At 36.8% G+C, this 16,914-nt stretch overlaps 2 protein-coding genes across 5 annotated transcripts in view; one reads left to right on the plus strand and one right to left on the minus strand.

Moving 5' to 3' along the window:
* TRPC1 (transient receptor potential cation channel subfamily C member 1) overlaps positions 1-2,793 on the plus strand; it is a 60,171-nt gene extending 57,378 nt beyond the window's left edge. For 3 of the 4 annotated variants that reach the window (XM_010976822.3, XM_010976823.3, XM_064491817.1), the window contains one exon: positions 765-2,793. In XM_010976822.3, coding sequence (XP_010975124.3) covers positions 765-992 — 228 coding nt within the window. In that variant the 3' untranslated portion in view covers positions 993-2,793. The remainder of the gene's footprint in view (positions 1-764) is intronic. The other variant, XM_064491814.1, reaches the window with a different exon arrangement.
* An 8,704-nt stretch (positions 2,794-11,497) lies between these two features.
* PCOLCE2 (procollagen C-endopeptidase enhancer 2) overlaps positions 11,498-16,914 on the minus strand; it is a 64,942-nt gene continuing 59,525 nt past the window's right edge. Inside the window, exons 8-9 of the mRNA XM_064491819.1 lie at positions 14,580-14,747; positions 11,498-12,087 (exon numbers count right to left, since the gene is read on the minus strand). Coding sequence (XP_064347889.1) covers positions 11,957-12,087; positions 14,580-14,747 — 299 coding nt within the window. The 3' untranslated portion in view covers positions 11,498-11,956. The remainder of the gene's footprint in view (positions 12,088-14,579; positions 14,748-16,914) is intronic.

Here is a 16,914-nt window from a genome sequence, read left to right on the forward strand (position 1 = left end):
ACTTGGCAAACTTTTTCTGTAAAGGACCAGATAAGAAATATTTTAGACTTTGTGGGCCGTGACAAAATTGTAGATATTATGTGGGTAGTAATATAATGAGAGAGAAAACAAATTTCCAAAAATTTTTATTGGTAAAATTAAAAATATAACAATAATGGAGTAATAATTATTTTTATAATACAGGTCTGTTAATGAAAAGAATGGAATTCCATTTTGGGGGGGGATAACATTTTGTTTAACTGGGGTTCAAAGTTAGTGTTCCCTATCATCAAATGATTACAAATGTTCATCTGTAAAAGCCATTCTTAGCTCACAGGCCATCAAAAACAGGAAGTGGGCCACATTGGCTTGTGGGTCATAGTTTGCTAATCCCTACTATAAAGTGAGGATTTTAAAAATTTTTTTATTTATTATTTATTTTGGGGAGAGGTAATTAGACTTATGTATTTTTAATGGAGATAATGGGGATTGAACCCAGGACCTTGTGCCTGCTAAGCATGCACTCTACCACTGAGCTCTACCCTCCCCTGCTAAACTGAGGATTTTTAAATCAAGAGAAACATACAGGTAAATGAATAAAACAAATATGGAGGGCATATTTATTTTAAACACGTGTTAAATATTATTTTGTAATAAGTAGTGGCAAAAATATAGTCTAATACAGTGTAACAAGATATGTGTTTGTATCTGTAAATTTTTTTAAATTCACCTTGTTTAAATATTTTCTGTGCACATTGTTAGTATTATATTATTTTGTTTTGAAGGAATGGAGAAATTTGAAACAAAAGAGAGATGAAAACTACCAAAAAGTGATGTGCTGTTTAGTGCATCGTTACTTGACTTCCATGAGACAAAAGATGCAAAGTACAGATCAGGCAACTGTGGAAAATCTAAATGAACTGCGCCAAGATCTGTCAAAATTCCGAAATGAAATAAGAGATTTACTTGGCTTTCGGACTTCTAAATATGCTATGTTTTATCCAAGAAATTAGCCATTTTCTAAATCATGTAGAGAATAATTTTCAATAATAAATCTGAAGCACTGCATTTGCATAACTTGCAATTAAGTTAATAAGATATACATTAAAATAATTATGTGAAAGCCATTCTTTAAAATATTTATAGCATAAATATATGTTATGTAAAATATGTATATAGAATTCGTTTTTTTTAAACCCTCTGTTAGTGGCTTTTGCAGGAGTAAAACAGATTAAGTAATAGATTTTGTTAGCATGCTGCTTCATTTTCTTATTTGAAGAGTGCTTTAACAGTTTTTCTTTTTATGCTTAAGAAGGGCAGTTAGAAGTGTACACTTTCCAGAAGGATTTGTAAAAATGAAGATCAGCAAATGTGGACTGGTCTCCTTCCACAGGCTACACTTGAGATATAGAAGTCATTTTTTTAAAAATCTTTGTTTTAGGAGTATATATAATTCAGTATTTATTGTTTAGGAGTATAGTTTTACCTAAAATAGTAGTCTATTTTTCTTTTTTATTTTGTTATAATTTTAAGCAACAAAGATAAAACCCTAATGAATATTTGAATTTATTTATGTGTCTGTAAATTTAAATTCACTTCAATGTTTGTTATTGTAATATATTTACTTTTACATGGTTGTAATCACTTTATATTTTTAATTTTGCTTTTTTCACTTAATAGTATTTTATATATACATTTCCATATATTGATATAGTTCACGTATTTAAATTTTTATAGAATTATATAGTTTTTGAAAAATGTAGTAGACTTTTCATTCTGTAGCTATAGAGTATTTGATTATGTCTATAAGTTTGCACAACTATTTCTCTAAGATTAGGTATTTATTAGCTTTTAATTTTTCATTATCATAATAGTGCTAATTTTTTTTTAAGTTGGAGTGAATGTTCCTAGTTATCAAGCTAACTCAAAATAAGGATTTAGAAGATATTTCCTTATCATGTATGATCACAGACTGTTCTGTTTTTGTAAACATTGGTGGACCATTTAATGCAAGGATTTGTTTTATATTTGAGCTGAGGTTCTTGAGCTTATCTCCCAAATTATTTTCCACCAGATTTAATATAGCTTCTATAAAAGTGACTTCATGCTTATTTGTGGCTCATTCTTGATACTTAGGATGAAAAGCACTGATTTTTTAAATTAGAGAATAAAATATGTATTTAAATTTTTTCCCTGTGTTCATATAAGGGATATAGTTAACATTTTTTCATATTGCTTGTATATTCTTGCAGCATTTCCAGTTAAGAGTTATTAGGTGTATCATTATCTTCTTAACTGAATGTCAGATGGTCTTAAGGCCACAGGGTGCAGGTAGCCCTTGGTCTGTAAGCACCACCGATCCAGGGATCATTGTTGAAATATGTTAGTATTGTGTTTCATCTTACTTTTAACTTTTTATTTTTTAATTTCCAACTTGTAAGTGTTCCCTTTTTTGGGCAAATTCTTATAAAAATGTTTATTGTAAAGTTAATATATTTTGTCTATGATGGGATTATGCACTTCCCAATTGGGATTTTACATCAGGGTTTTTAGTCATTCTAAAAAAAAATACCTAATTATTAAATCAAAATATTTATAGAGTGCCTACTGTATGCATGAGTTACTTATAAGGTGTATTTTGAATGACAGCATATTGTGAGAAAAAAGGTAAATAAAACTTGACATTAGATTATAAATTGACAGTCTGTTCATTGTATTATTATATACTCTTACACTTTTTATTGCTATAATTCACATACCATAAAATTTACTCTTTTAAAGTATACAGTTTAGTGCTTTTTTCAAATTATGGCAACGAAGGGCTAAAATGCAAAATATCAACATCAGACCCCTTTGTACCCCTTCATACCTCCAATGGCAGTCACATTTAACACTTTTAGCTATTTCTTCATATATTTATAAATACTATGTTTTGAAGTAATACGTATACACAAAGACTTGTATGTGAATGTTTATGGCAGCTTTATTCATGATCTCAAATTGAAAACAACCAAATGCCCATGAACTGGTGAATGGATAAAACAGTTGTACCTCTGTGCAATGGAAATCAGCTCAGCGATAAAAAAGAGTTGTATCCGTCAGAGTTCAGTCAGAGAAGCAGAACCACTAGGATGTTTGCAGGCACACATGTATGTGTGTACAGTGATTTGTTGACAGGGATTTGACATTACACAGTTATTAAAGTTGGTTAAGCAGACTCTAAGGCTGTTGATTTTGCATCTAATACTAGAGCTTGACGTTCACCAGGTAGGCTTTTGGGAGGGGAAGAGAAGGGTCAACTGGAAGAAACACAGAGAAGCTGGAACGCATGAGGATGGACTGAGATCCATTCCCCTTCTCACTGTCTCCATCCTTGATGATGTGGGTGTCCCGTGGGAGAAGTTGCCCTGTGCTCCGTTGCTAAATACACGAGTGGCCCAGGAATCAGAGACACTGAAGGACGATCCAAGGAAAGATGGAATGATTATAGTCCTGCCTGCTGCCCCACTCCAACAAGTTGAGCCAGCAGGTAAGTTTCAACATGTGTGAACTATGAAAAAAGCTGAAGTGGCTGCTGCTTCCTAAAAACATTCCACTGACATGTGTCTTGTGGCCCACCCTAACTGGAAACATACAAGGGAGAGAATGCTAAGAAACATAATTCAGTTTGACCCAGGCACAAACTGCTGATGGATGCAATGCCATAGATGAATCTTAATAGTATGCTAAGTGAGGAAGCTTGTCACAGAAAGCTACTTACTGTATGATTTCATTTATAGGACATCCTAGAAAAAACAAAACAGTAGAAACCAAAATCAGATCGTTAGTTGCCAGGACCTGGTGGTGGGAGGAGACTGATTGCACAACTCTTCAAACTGTACATTTAAAAAGGGTGAATTTTGGCTCACACAGGCACCTCTCGTCTGTGTGGCCACTGTTGTTGCCTGTAGCAGCATACCTATTAAACTTTTCTAAACTTAAAAAAAAAGTGAATTTTACTGTATTCATTTCAATTATGCTTCAGGAAACCTGACAAAAATACATAATGCTACAACATTCTAAGATAAAGAAATAAGAAAATGACAGTGGAGTTTTATGACTTATTACCACCCCAGAAGAAAACAGTGATACGCAAGCCCGTTGCTATTACAACAGTCAGGTCAAGTACAGTAATGAATGCCAAGGTGAAGAATTTTGTACTTTTCAAAACTGTTAGCTATTCTAGGTTCTTTGCTTTTTCATGTAAATTTTGGAATCTGTCCATCAATGTCTTGAAAAAAAAAAAACTCGTAGGGATTTTAATTGGAATTGCACTGAAACTGATTTTTTGGTTTTCCTCAGAAAATACATTTATAAAATATAAAATAAGCTGAGGTTATAGGCCCTAGAGAGTCTAATTATTCAAAATTACACCAAGAAAATATTAATAGCGCCAGGGTAATGGCTACTCTGAATCTCTCATTTGTAAGTAAATTTGTTAGCTTTCTGGCATCACTGCCCCATTTGTAAACATGTTGTTTCTTGAAGATATACTTAGACATGACAATGACAGTGTTTCTCTTCCTTTGGTTATTTCACACTATTTTTTCTTTTCCTGCTTCCCCTGCCCCTAGTTTAAAATAAATACTTCGAATATAGAAATCAAAACTAAGAAAAATTTTATGTGTTAGTTGCATGCTTTAAAAATAACTCTTTAAGAGATATGATTTCTTTAAGAGATATGATTTCAGATGTAAATTAAATTACAGTGATACAAGAGGCAAAACAGCATGTTTGGGTAGGAGGTAAATGTATGTTTCAAAAAAGAACTGTTTCAGCCAGATAATGACAGGCTCCTTCAACCTGCTACCAGCAATCTAGAGGTTTCTCTCTCACTCTCTCTCTCTCCATTAGAAAGACTATTGAATCAATCCTTTCAGTTTTAGGTAAAATTATTCTCATTGAAGGATATTAAAACGATCAAGTGCCATTTGAAAAGAGTTTTGAGGAAGAAAATTTACTAGCCACCTCATTCACTCAGAAATTAAAGCAGTTCTGGAGGATAATTCAGCTCCATGTTTTAAAACTCATTTCACCCACTTTATTTTTCAGTGGAAGTAGCAAGAAATCACTGTATTTTCTATAATGATTGTTTTAACACAGAGGGCTTTTTTCTTTTTAAGCTATAAAACTAAACTAAGCATAGGAGGGAACAGTTCTCTTATTCTTCTCCATATCCTCAGCTTAAGTACAGTGTTGATGTTAAATGACACAAATTTGTTGAATGAAAATTTAGCCATTATCTGTTTGTGTAAATATCCTGGAATTGACATCCAATTGGTTAGCCATCGAACAACTGCAGGCTCTCGGTCCTATTTCATCAGGTTGGACTGGAAGACAACTCAGAGCACCTGCTTCAAACTTCTCATTTTATAGGTAAGAAAACTGACATTTTAAGTGATTTATCCAGGTTGTATAATGATTGACTTGAGATCTTGAACTCAATTTCCTGTTTGTATTAGGAAAGATATATTCCAAACCTTTGCTTTTTTGAATGAATTCCCATTGTAGGTTCATCTTGGTCAGAGAACAGAATTTAAGATGTTCAGTTCCTGCTTTTCTAAGTGATTGTTTATTAAAGACTTTTAAGTTTATGACCAAGGTCAGAAGCAGAGACCAGCGAGATGAGCCAGAGTCAGGGGGAAAGGATGAGCAGTGAGGTCGCAAACATAAAAAAGCAGGAGTCAGTCTTAGAAAATAAATAAGCCAGGCCATGGAGGGACAAAGGGTTTAGAAAGGAGAAACTGGTTAATTTTCTTTGTCACTTTAAATCCTTATCAATTTGGTTATTCAAGGATCTGGAAACAATTTAAACCTATACAGGATCTCAGAAAGAATTCATTTCAACTTCCTCATTTTACAGATAATGAAACTAAAATTCCCAGTGCTGCCCTGTGAAGGAGAATCCAAGTCTTTCTCCTCCTCATCCAGGATGCTCTTAATTGCATTGTTACTGTTAATACTAATTTCTTATCTGTGAAACAAATTGGTCAGCTGTGTAAAGTCGTACTTTGAGCTTGTAGATTTTCTTAATATACTTCTGAACTTAAAAGCTCCATCTCAGTGTTTAAATCTAACCTGATCTTACTATCATAATGCCATAGGGACATCCTTCAAGCAAAAGATACTGTTTCAAATTTATATCTGATCAAATTTTAGCCTTTTTAAACCTAATTGTTGACTTTGTTTTTAAGAGGAAAAAGCAAATGACAAAAACAAAATGTCAAAATTTTAAATAATAACTTTAAAATCCCTCAGAGAAACGTCTATATATATCCCAGAGGTGCCTCGTCTGCATACCTAACTGTACATCCATGTGTATATACCCCGATGCTTGCACTGCCACAGGCTCTATGTTAAAAAGGGACTGTTGGTGTGTGAATAATGACCCTCTGACCCTTGAATCCCTAATTCAAGATGCTTAGTTATAAAAAATAAAATTATATTTATTTTTTGTTTGGGGCTAGGACTAAGAGACAAACTTGTGAAACTATTAATTCTAATCACTTCCGCGCAGGTTGCTTCAAGTTTTCTATTTGGATAAACATATCATCTTTGCATTATAATAGTCTTGTTTCTTGCCTTTCCAATATCATTTATTTCTTTTTCTTGCCTAGCTACACTGACCAGACCTTCCAGTACAATTTTTAATAGAAATGGTGATTTTAAGCATTCTTACCACTGATCTTAAAAGAAATGCTTTCAATATTACACCATTAAATATGAGATTTGCTGCAAGTTTCTTTGTCAGCTTAAGGAAGTTCCCTTCTATTCATAGTTTGCTCAGGGTTTATTTTTGTCATGAATAAATGTTGAATTATATCAAGTGCTTCTGCATTATTAAGACCAAATGATTTTTCTTCTTTAATCTGTCATGAATAGGGCTTAACAGAACCTTTCCCCATTAACGGTTGATCTTTGTTTAGCTCTAGCTTAGTCTACCTAGTAATCTGATAATACAGTATGTCAACTATGTTGCTAGGCTAACTTGTTTATGGTAGGAATGACCCCTGATTGGTGAACTGCATTGGATTGGAAGGAATCTAATCCAATATAAAGGAACTATGAATACCTGATAGGGAAGCCATAGCTTTGGGCTTTCCTGAGTGTGTAACTCATAACTATTTATGTCATCTATGAGGAGTCTGGAAGCTGGGCCTATGGTGTTGTTACAAGAGATACCAGCTTCTGTGAAAATGCGGCCTTTAACTGGAGTGTCTGCATCCACTTGGCATGAATCTTGTCTCCTGGCATCTGAGACATCATGTAGGGAGGCCAAGGAAAACAGCTCATGGATGGCTGTGTGGACAGCTGCCAGATGGCTGCAAAGGCTCCCACAGAAGAAGAAGGTGTGACATAGCCCTGTTAAGCTCTGGTCCCTGTGCTCTGTCTTTCTAAGGATATTGATATCGAAGGAGGCCTGTGGTACTGTTGAATCTGAATGTTTAGTTGTGCCTAAGACTCCCTAGTTGGCACTGCAGGAAGTTTGACCATTGAATTTCTCATGTTAAATCAATCAAGCATTTCTGGGATAAACCCAACTTGATCATGACCTATTTTGTTTGCTGGATTTTGGTAATATTTTGTTTAGGGTTTTTGCACCTATGTTCGTAAGTAAAATCAGACTAGTGGTCTTCCTAGATCCTATTGTCTGCTAAAGTTTTGATGTTAAGATTATATTAATCTCATAAAAAGAATTGCTGGATGTTACTTTTTTATACTCTGGAATAGAATATGTTAGATTGGCAGTCTTTGGCCCCCAGATGTTTGGTAGACCTTCTAAATAAAACTATCTGGGCCTGGAGTTTTATTTGAAGAAAGTTTTAAAATTATGCTTGAGTTTCTTTAGTGGTTATAGGACTATTTAAGTATTCTATTTCTACCAGAGTCTAAGTTAGTAAGTCCCCACCCCTCAGCCAGGAATTTGTCCACTTCATGTAAGTGTTCAAATCTACTGACATAAGTGGTTCATAATATCCTCTTAATCCTTTTTAAGAGTCTGTAACATCTGTTGTAAGGTCCCTTTTCATTCCTAAGTTGTTTTGTTGTCCTTTATTTATTTATTTATTTATTTTTTTGCTTAATCTTGTCAGTTTTGTCAATTATATTAGTCATTTTAGAGAACCAATTTTTGATTTTGTTAATTTTCTCTACTTAAATTCTATTTTACTCAATTTCTGCATTTATGCTTATTTCCTCCTACTCTTTAGGAGGGTGTTCTTTTGTTCTTTTACTGACTTCCTAATTTGTACCATTCACAAAATATTTTCACCCTTTTAGAACGTAAACCTTTAATGTTATAAATTTTAAAGTGCTATTTAAGTTGCATTCCACACAGTTTAATATTCAATGTTTCTATTATTGTTCAAATTTTTAATATTTCCTATTTTCCATTAGTTTCTTTTTGATCATGAGTTATTTAAAAGTACATTTCTCAATTTCCAACATCAAGTTTTTTCTTTATTTTAACTATTGTGTACTTTGGGTCATTAATTTCTAATTATTCGTTGTTGCTGGAGAGGATGACCATGCGATGCTAGTTCTTTGAAATTTGATGGGATTTGTTTCATGGTGCAGTGGTCAAGTTTTGAAGTTGTTCATACTGAGATTAAAAATGAGCTTTTGATTCTATCTATGTCCATCAGGCAAATTTAGTTAACTGTGTGGTTCAAATCTTCTGTATCTTTATTTTTTTTTCCCTTTTAAATCTGCCAGTTACTGAGAGAAATGTGTTAAAATCTCCCACTGTGATGATAAACTTGTCAATTTCCATTTATACTATGCCAAATTTAGTTATATATTTTGAAGAATGTTTTTAGCTGCATGCAAATTTTAAAATTGTTGTATTTCCTTGTAGCCCTCTTCATCTGGAGAAATGACTTAAAGTCTTTTCCCCTAATATTAATAAAGCCACATCAGTTTTGTTTTGGTTAATATTTGCCTGATATATTTATGTTTTTCTATCCTTTGCTTTTCAACTTTTTTGTGTCCCTATGTTTTAGATGTGTCTTTCAAATAGCATATAGTTGGATTTTGTTTTTCTAATTCAGTCTGATAATCTTTGGCTTTTAATTTAAGTATTTAGTCTAATTATGTATATTGAAGTTATTGATACATTTGCATTTCTACCATCATATTTTGTTCTATTTTTACTTTATTTCACTTTCTTGAACTTCTTACCTTTTTTTCTCTGCTAGTTTTAAATTTTCAAACTCAATATTCTTTTATGGTAACCCTAGATATTTTAATGGAAATACTTAAAAGTTATCAAATTAATCAATATTTTTATCCTTCTCTTTCTCAATATAAAGGCCTTAGAACACTTAGCTCAAATCTTTTTTTTTTTTAATGTTTGTTTTCTACATGAACTTACTGTTCTACATGAATTTAAACCAAAGGGTTTTCTGGTTAATATTACTTGACTAACATTAGAGCTTCCTGATTAGTGACTGTTTTGTTATAGGGCTTTTCTTTAAAGAAGATTTTTGTCACTATTTTATTTCATTGAATAGTCCAGAAGGTCTAATGGAAGCCTAGCAGTACTCTCTTACAGGAAGGAAAAAAAGAAGGTAAAATTCTTCCAACTTAAGGTTAACCTTCAAACAATTAAGTAATATAACAGAATTAAGATTTGGGAACTTTGCAAGATTCTTATGTTTTTGTTATAGGAGTTGAATTGAATTCAAAGGATGAAAGTTAAGCTAGCAGAATCCTCTGAAACACATCAGAGTCTGGTTTATCATTTTGAAATGTTTATATGGTCATTCACTTGTTTGTCACATGTAAATTGATTCCCCAAGTACAAATACCTAAAAACAAAAACAAAACCTTTTCACCATTCTGTAAAAAGAAATAAAAAATTTTAAAAGTAAGTCCCAAAAGAGAAAATAGTAGAGGACCCCAGAAGTCATCTGGCCTAACCCCAATTTATAACTAAGGAAACTGAAGTTCAGTTAAAATAAATGATATAATAAACAAGAAAAGAAATTAAGGGATGGTTGTTGGAGCAGAAAAAGCAGTGTCACTGTTCAGCTTACATCTATGTTTTGAATAACTGAATTAAAAGACAAACCATTGCCTTCTGTTGTTAACCACTAATCCCACAGACAGTTGTTAAGTCTTGTGTCAGAGATGTCAGTGGTTTGGAAAGTCTGGATTGCTCTACCCAGTTTTTAACCTCACTGTGACTCAAGCCCCCACTCAGAAACCTGTGGGAGTCTTCCCGTGGGGGTGCAGGAGGCTGACAGCTGCAAGCCTGCTGCCTGTAGCGCACCAACAGTGGAGTTCTGCTGAAAGAGAAAATGCTAAAATCTTTAGTAATCACTCCAAAGCCCCACAACATGCGTTCCTGAAAGAGAATGCTGGACTCAATCAGGTTTCCACAGTTACAGCCTGGCTGGGTGCCCTGCGCCCTCAGCTGGTGGAGACGGCCTTTCTAAAAGGTGCCTCTGGCCCATGGAGCCTGCCAGTGGCTCCTCTAGCTCCTCCACTTCCTCAGCTGGTGAATTCTCTGGTACTGATGGCATCCCAGGGGGAGAGCTGAGGAGTGATTCCTGATCCTGCCAACCAGCCCACGTTCATGGCTTTCTTGTGTTCCCTCAGCTGCCAAACAGTTGTCTTCCTTCTGAACTTCCATTTTGCTGCTCTTTGAATGTCTGGTCACTTCTAGGGCTGGGAATTATTGTCTTCACCCAAAAGAATATTTTTACTTAGTTCTAGAACTTTGCTTCAACTGTGGGAGACCTGGAGACCCAAGTCTTTGTTTATCCCTAACCTTCTTCAAATAGGGGTGGTTGTCCCCTCTCCCACAGCTCCCGGCAGGCAACCTCCTGAGGGCTGGTTGCCACAATCCTTGCAGGTCCAGCTGCATTTTTAGCAGCTCCATGCAAACGATGGGGGTCCTTGCACAGTTCTTCCATTACTGAGTGAGAGTAGATTTTTCAAAGCAATGGCAGAAAAGCATCCTAGCTGATACAGCCTGATGCAGTTGAGTAGGGATGAACAGGATAGGGGGCTCAGGCTTACTTCTAATTTCAAGTCCTGTAAGATGACAAATTATGATACAGGGCAGGAAAACAAAGACCGAACTCTGCAAGGTAAGAGGATTTTTCCTCTAGAGCAGAGAAAGCTGCTTGTAGTGGAAGGAAGGGTACTGGGTTTGGAAGTAGGACTTCTGAGCTTGATTGTCTTCTGTTGTCTTGGGAGATGTGTGCTCTGGACAAGCCACGCAATATGCCTGACCTCCCATTTCTATTACAAAATGAAAGACCTGAACCAGATTCCTGAGGGACACACAATCCTCTGGTTCTGCAGAGATGATTTATAGTCTGTTTACATGCCTGGATCCATCCCGTCCTGCAGTTGTTGGCATGCTTTTTTAGCAAAGTATAAATTGATACAAAGACAACCTTATATGTCTATAGTGGGGAATATTCTTTTCACAGTGTCCCATTTTCTATAAAAACAAGTTTAATGGCTATTATATAATCATTTAAAAATATTTTATTAAGCATTGATTTAAAAAATGCAAGAGAAGAATATAACACCTCAGAGCAAATGCTTGAAGGCAGAACGAGTATCACTATAAATATTGCACATATAAAAATCTCTTTTTTACATCTTCACACAACTCATTTCTAAAATATCCTTTGACAGAGACGTATAAATAAATGGCTTCCGAATTGTCAACGCTGGATATGTTTAGTTTCTCATCACCCCACTACGTCTGCAGGTTTTCAATCGGACGTCTGTTCCTCTTCCGCGCAGGCACACAACTTCCATCAGCGATGTCGGAGGTCTCATACCTACATCGTGTGAAGAGTAAATCTTTCTGGATGCTCAATATTTCATGTTATAAATTTTTCTTTTTTCTACTGAGAAAAAAATAGATCTTTCAGAGGCAGTGACAGAACGCAGCTTAAATGGGCACCGTTCACTGTTAACATTGCTTGTTCTTCAAGGCATTCAAGAGCTTCTGATTCTTGGTCTTGAACATCATGATAAAGCTGTTTGGCAAGATTTTGCCTCGCCCATCTTCACCCACTTGGCCCATAATAATGTAATTTAGGCCTAAAAGAGAATATAAGATTATTATTTTTTTTCTCTGTGTTGGTTTGAAAGAGCTTAGACTATCACTTACCTCTCTGTAAATGTTCTATAAATGATATAATTAGACATTTATTCTCTCTAGGATAAAATGTGGTTTAAGACTCTCATCAAAAAAAATCTAAATTCAACGGAATGACTTGTCCCAGGTCTGTGGACACGAGGACACTGGACGAAATGGTCACATCCAGTCACGTCCAGCCCAGCAGTGCTGCAGGCCCAGTGTACTTACTGAGTCTCCACTATGAAAGACACACTGTGTTCCTGTGAGAGGCTGTCCCTCCTCGAGGGGCCGCCAGTGCTCCCTGAAACGCCATCTTCAGGTGGCCTCTCGTGGCCCCACAGCGCGTCTGGATTTCCCCAGGCATTTGGCAACTGATGATCCACTGTCTTCTGTTGCTGTTGTCTTGAACTTTTTTTTTTTAACATTGTGAACATTTATACTATGTAAGTTTTTTGAGGGTATGGTTGGATCATACACTTCTTTACCTTCTTACTATAATAGTCCCTTGCAAAAAGATAGGTACTAAAAAGTACTTATATCTGTTATACTATTTTTTTTAATATATTAGTGTGTCTGGCTAGATCAGGACTAGACTGGGGCCAACGCTGAACTATGTTGGGTTCAAGCCTGCAGATTTATGTTCCCTCAGAAAAATGTCGTAAAGGAAGTGTGTTATCACCTCCCTTATTTTCCCTCTCACCCTGTATGTCATAGAGAAAATATATGTTTCCTTTCTCTCTTGCATAACACTTCCTCTGTGGGCCACCGTTGTCATCATAGCGGTCTTGAGCCTCAGAAAGCTTGGTAGGCTGGGCAGGTCGATGCCACCGCAGGGCCGGGCTGCTGGCATCACTCTGAGATGCCAGCAGCCTGTAAGTAAGTATCGAGACGTGCATTATCTGCTGCTCCTGACAGTTCTGGGGAAGAAGTGTCACCTTTTACTTTGCTGTTCCCTCTGAAGAGTCAGCGTGAGGCTGCTGGCCTCCTGATTTTTCTGAACAATCTAAAGTCATAGTGAAGCTTTCTTGAAGTGGGTATTTTGTATTTCTGTGTATGTGTGTGTGGTGGGGGTTTGGTTTGTTTTGGTTGTGGGAGAGGTTTGTAACAAGACGGAGGAAAGGAATGAGCTGATACTGGATAGAGAAAATCACGATCTATCACACAGTGGAATACCAGGCATTATTACCACTCCAAAGAAAGAAAGAGACCTTTTTGTGCTGTTGACAGAAAGATGTCTGCATACACATCATGTGGGGGAAAAGCTGCAGTAGGCTGTGTGTAGCATGATCCCATCTATGTGCGTAGGTGCATGCTTTCTATGGAGAGAACTTTCCCAAAGGAACTTTTCATTGTGCCTCTGGAGAAAGGGAAAAGGCTTCACCTTTTATAGCCTTCTCTACTTCTTTAAACTTTTAATTTAATTTTATTTTTAATATATTTTTTATTGAAGTATAGTCAGTTTACAATGTTGTGTCAATTTCTGGTGTACAGCACAATACTTCAGTCATATAGGAACATACATACATTTGTTTTCACATTCTCTTTCACCATAAGTTACTATAAGCTATTGGATATAGTTCCATGTGCTATTCAGTATAAACTTGTTGTTTATCTATTTTATATATAGTAGTTAGTATCCACAAATCTCGAACTCCCAGTTTATCCCTTTCCACCCGCTTCCCCGGCTGGTAACCACAAGTTTGCTTTCTATGTCTTTGAGTCTGTTTCTGTTCTGTAAATAAGTTCGTCTTTTTTTTTTTTAGATTCCACATATGAGTGATATCATATGGTATTTTTCTTTCTCTTTCTGGCTTACTTCATTTAGAATGACATTCTCCAGGTCCATCCATGTTGTTGCTGAACTTTTTAACATTACTTTTATAAGTTAAAGAACCTGTTTTTAAAAAAATCATGTGCCTCTGTCTCTGGAGTAACTTTCCTTTTTTCAAAATTTCTCTTAATAATAAACTCATTCTCATTGCTGGATTTAATAATCCTATGTCTACAAATGAGCCCTGAATCTTTCATTCTAGCCCATATATACATACCTCTGTCTTCTGAACTCCAGCTCTGAACTTCCTGTTCTTTGATGGATAGTTTCCTCTAAACTTAGTATCAGCACCTTAAGTGCAATAATTGAAAACTTCTTTCTGCTGAGCTGCTCTTTTTGTGTCTGTTCCCTAGTGATCTGACTTCAAATGCTTCTTGGACTCATTCATCCTTTCCACTACCTTGTCTTCTTCCACAAGTGACAGGAACTGGGATTGGAGCCCAATTCTCTCTGACTCCAGAGGCCCTCCTTCGAAACCAGAAGTGGGCAGTATATTAGCCCTGACTTTATTTGCCTAGACTAGACACAGCATGGAAAGACCCAGCAAGGCTGGGCTCTCTTGTCCCCTTCTCTGTTGCTGAACTCCCCTAGAAGAAGGACTGACGTCTTCCTCCCACTCACCTCTTCTGAGGAGAGGGCACTGCTTGCAGACCACGACGACCTTGGCACTCATGTTCTTGCCGGCCTGCTGAATCGCCAGGTTCCCCTCTTTATAGATGTTGATGATGGAGACCGTGGCGTGCAGACTCCCACCTCGAGGGATGGTTGTGATAACAGTGCCAGCCAAGACTGCAGAGGAAAATGTTTTTGAAATAATGTGACCATGAAGACAAATATAAGCAGAACTGAAAACAATTCTACACTCCTCTAAGTTTCAGACGGGAGAGTTTAATGTTAGCGAGAGGGCCCCAAGAGAGCTGTCGAATTTGATTCTGTACATTTGTCTCCAAAATGCAGGTTGAAAATATGGGCCACGGAGCTGGAAGGCACCCATCTGTTAGGCATTGATACCGAGGGGAGAAACCAAAATACCTGCCGTATTGCAATCCATTGCTGAGATGGGGACTCGTCCCAATATTTCACCCAACATGTGGATCAGTTACCAAATAACTGGGCTCATGAGCCTCTACCTGGGACTACTCCACAAGACCGTGAATCTTTGGAGGCAATACAGTACTAACAGGTGCACGATGGTGGACTGAGCCACGAAGACCTGAGTCCCTGTGTCTCTGTCTGTGTAGGTGAACGCCTGCCGTTCTGTGACTCACCCTGTTCCCCTCTCCTTCAGCTATGGTTCGTCTATGGGGTCCCTGTCTCTAATTAATCAGTAAATATCTGTCTTTTTCTGGGTCTTTCTTATTGTCTTTGTTATCCATCCTGTTTATCTCCTTTAACAAGTCAGAGTATGGCACAGAGGTATAACCGAAAACATTTTCTTGCTTTAAAAAAAAATCTCAGGCAAAATTCTGCTGCTTTTCATTATGTAACTCTCTCTTTTTGCCATGTGACAGAGATTAAGAGTCTCACTACTGAGCTACAGAAAGACAGATGCTGTGTTTCTCAAAGATGTGCTTTTGGCATTTGGGGGGGGGCATTCCATGTGATGCAGGACTTGCATGGACTGGCTTTTTTATGAACCCTGTCCCTATCCAGAAAAACCAGTGGCACCTCAAAATAACCAAAACCTGCCCCAAAAGGCGTGTTACCAATGCTGGTTGAGAACCAGTGGGCCACTGGTGATGGTATTAGGTCATTTTGCCATGTAAGGGAGTCACAGTGTAATAGACCAAGTTTTGCACGTGGCTGATACGACCCTTTCAGGATAAAGTGAGAACTCACTGCTTCCGTAGTGTGCAAAGCTCATAACATCACAATTCTAATCATGCTTTGCTTTGCTTCCCAGTGATGAGTGTTCACTGCAAAATGTCAGTCCATACCCAAGTGAAATCAAGTGGCTCTGAAGGACAGGGAGGGAGACTTCTTTCAGCACCGCCTACAGAAGACTACCCTGGATGTGGGAGCAATGGCACCTGGAGCTGCCGGTTTTCATGTCTATGCCAGTTACTTGAATTTCGGTGTGCAAACTCCCGTCAGATTTAGGCCCTAGATTCTCTAGTGCCATCACACCTTCGCTACAACTTAGTCCACCTGGGCTGCAGACAGTTCCCACCTGAAGGCATAGAAAGAGCAAGCAAAGCCTCTTCTGGGAAGCTCTTTGTTTTGGGTGACCTACTTAGGCTGCAGCAACCTTCTGTTCCTGGTAAGACTTTTCTTAAATGTTCCTTTTAAACACAACCAACATAATTAAACTTGGGATCTTTTGCTCTTAAGTGATTTTCACAGCAAGTGTGGCTTTTTTTTTTTTTTTTTTTCAAATTGGAAAAAGCACTTAGAGATTCGAAGTCATTAGGTAACATCTCCTCAGGTTCCAATTTATAAGAGGTTCCAAATGGACTTCAGATTTCCAAGTTTTAATTTAGTACTTTGGAAAGACACTACAGGGGAAATACTTGAATTTCTACTGAGAGAGGCCAGCCTAGATATGTTTCTAATTTACTTAAGCTGAATTACAGATGTGTGAAAAAATACTCAGTACATGAAAACTGTGTGAGAAAAAAAAATACAGGTTTATGAAAGCCGTGTAAGAAAAAAAAAATACATGCCCCCCTCCCCCCTCCAGGAGTACTGAGCCAGCCAGAATACACAGAGCGGCAGTATCATGTACCAGGAGTCAAATGATGAAGTTTATGTGAAAAACGTGTATTTTCTGTATTCGTCTTTTTCTCAGTTGTGAAATCTAACACTTTGAAGGGCACAAGTCAACATACCTCAGCGTGTAGGAAAATATTTTCTTGGGCAAATGAAGAGTGTAACTGACCCTTTACCATCACATTCGTGGCCATTCCTTTGAGATTAAGCATGCAGTTTCAGGTTTCTGATGAAAGAGAAAAGCCTG

This window comes from Camelus dromedarius, chromosome 2, assembly GCF_036321535.1.
Source record: "Camelus dromedarius isolate mCamDro1 chromosome 2, mCamDro1.pat, whole genome shotgun sequence".
In the NCBI taxonomy this organism is placed as follows: Eukaryota; Metazoa; Chordata; class Mammalia; order Artiodactyla; family Camelidae; genus Camelus; species Camelus dromedarius.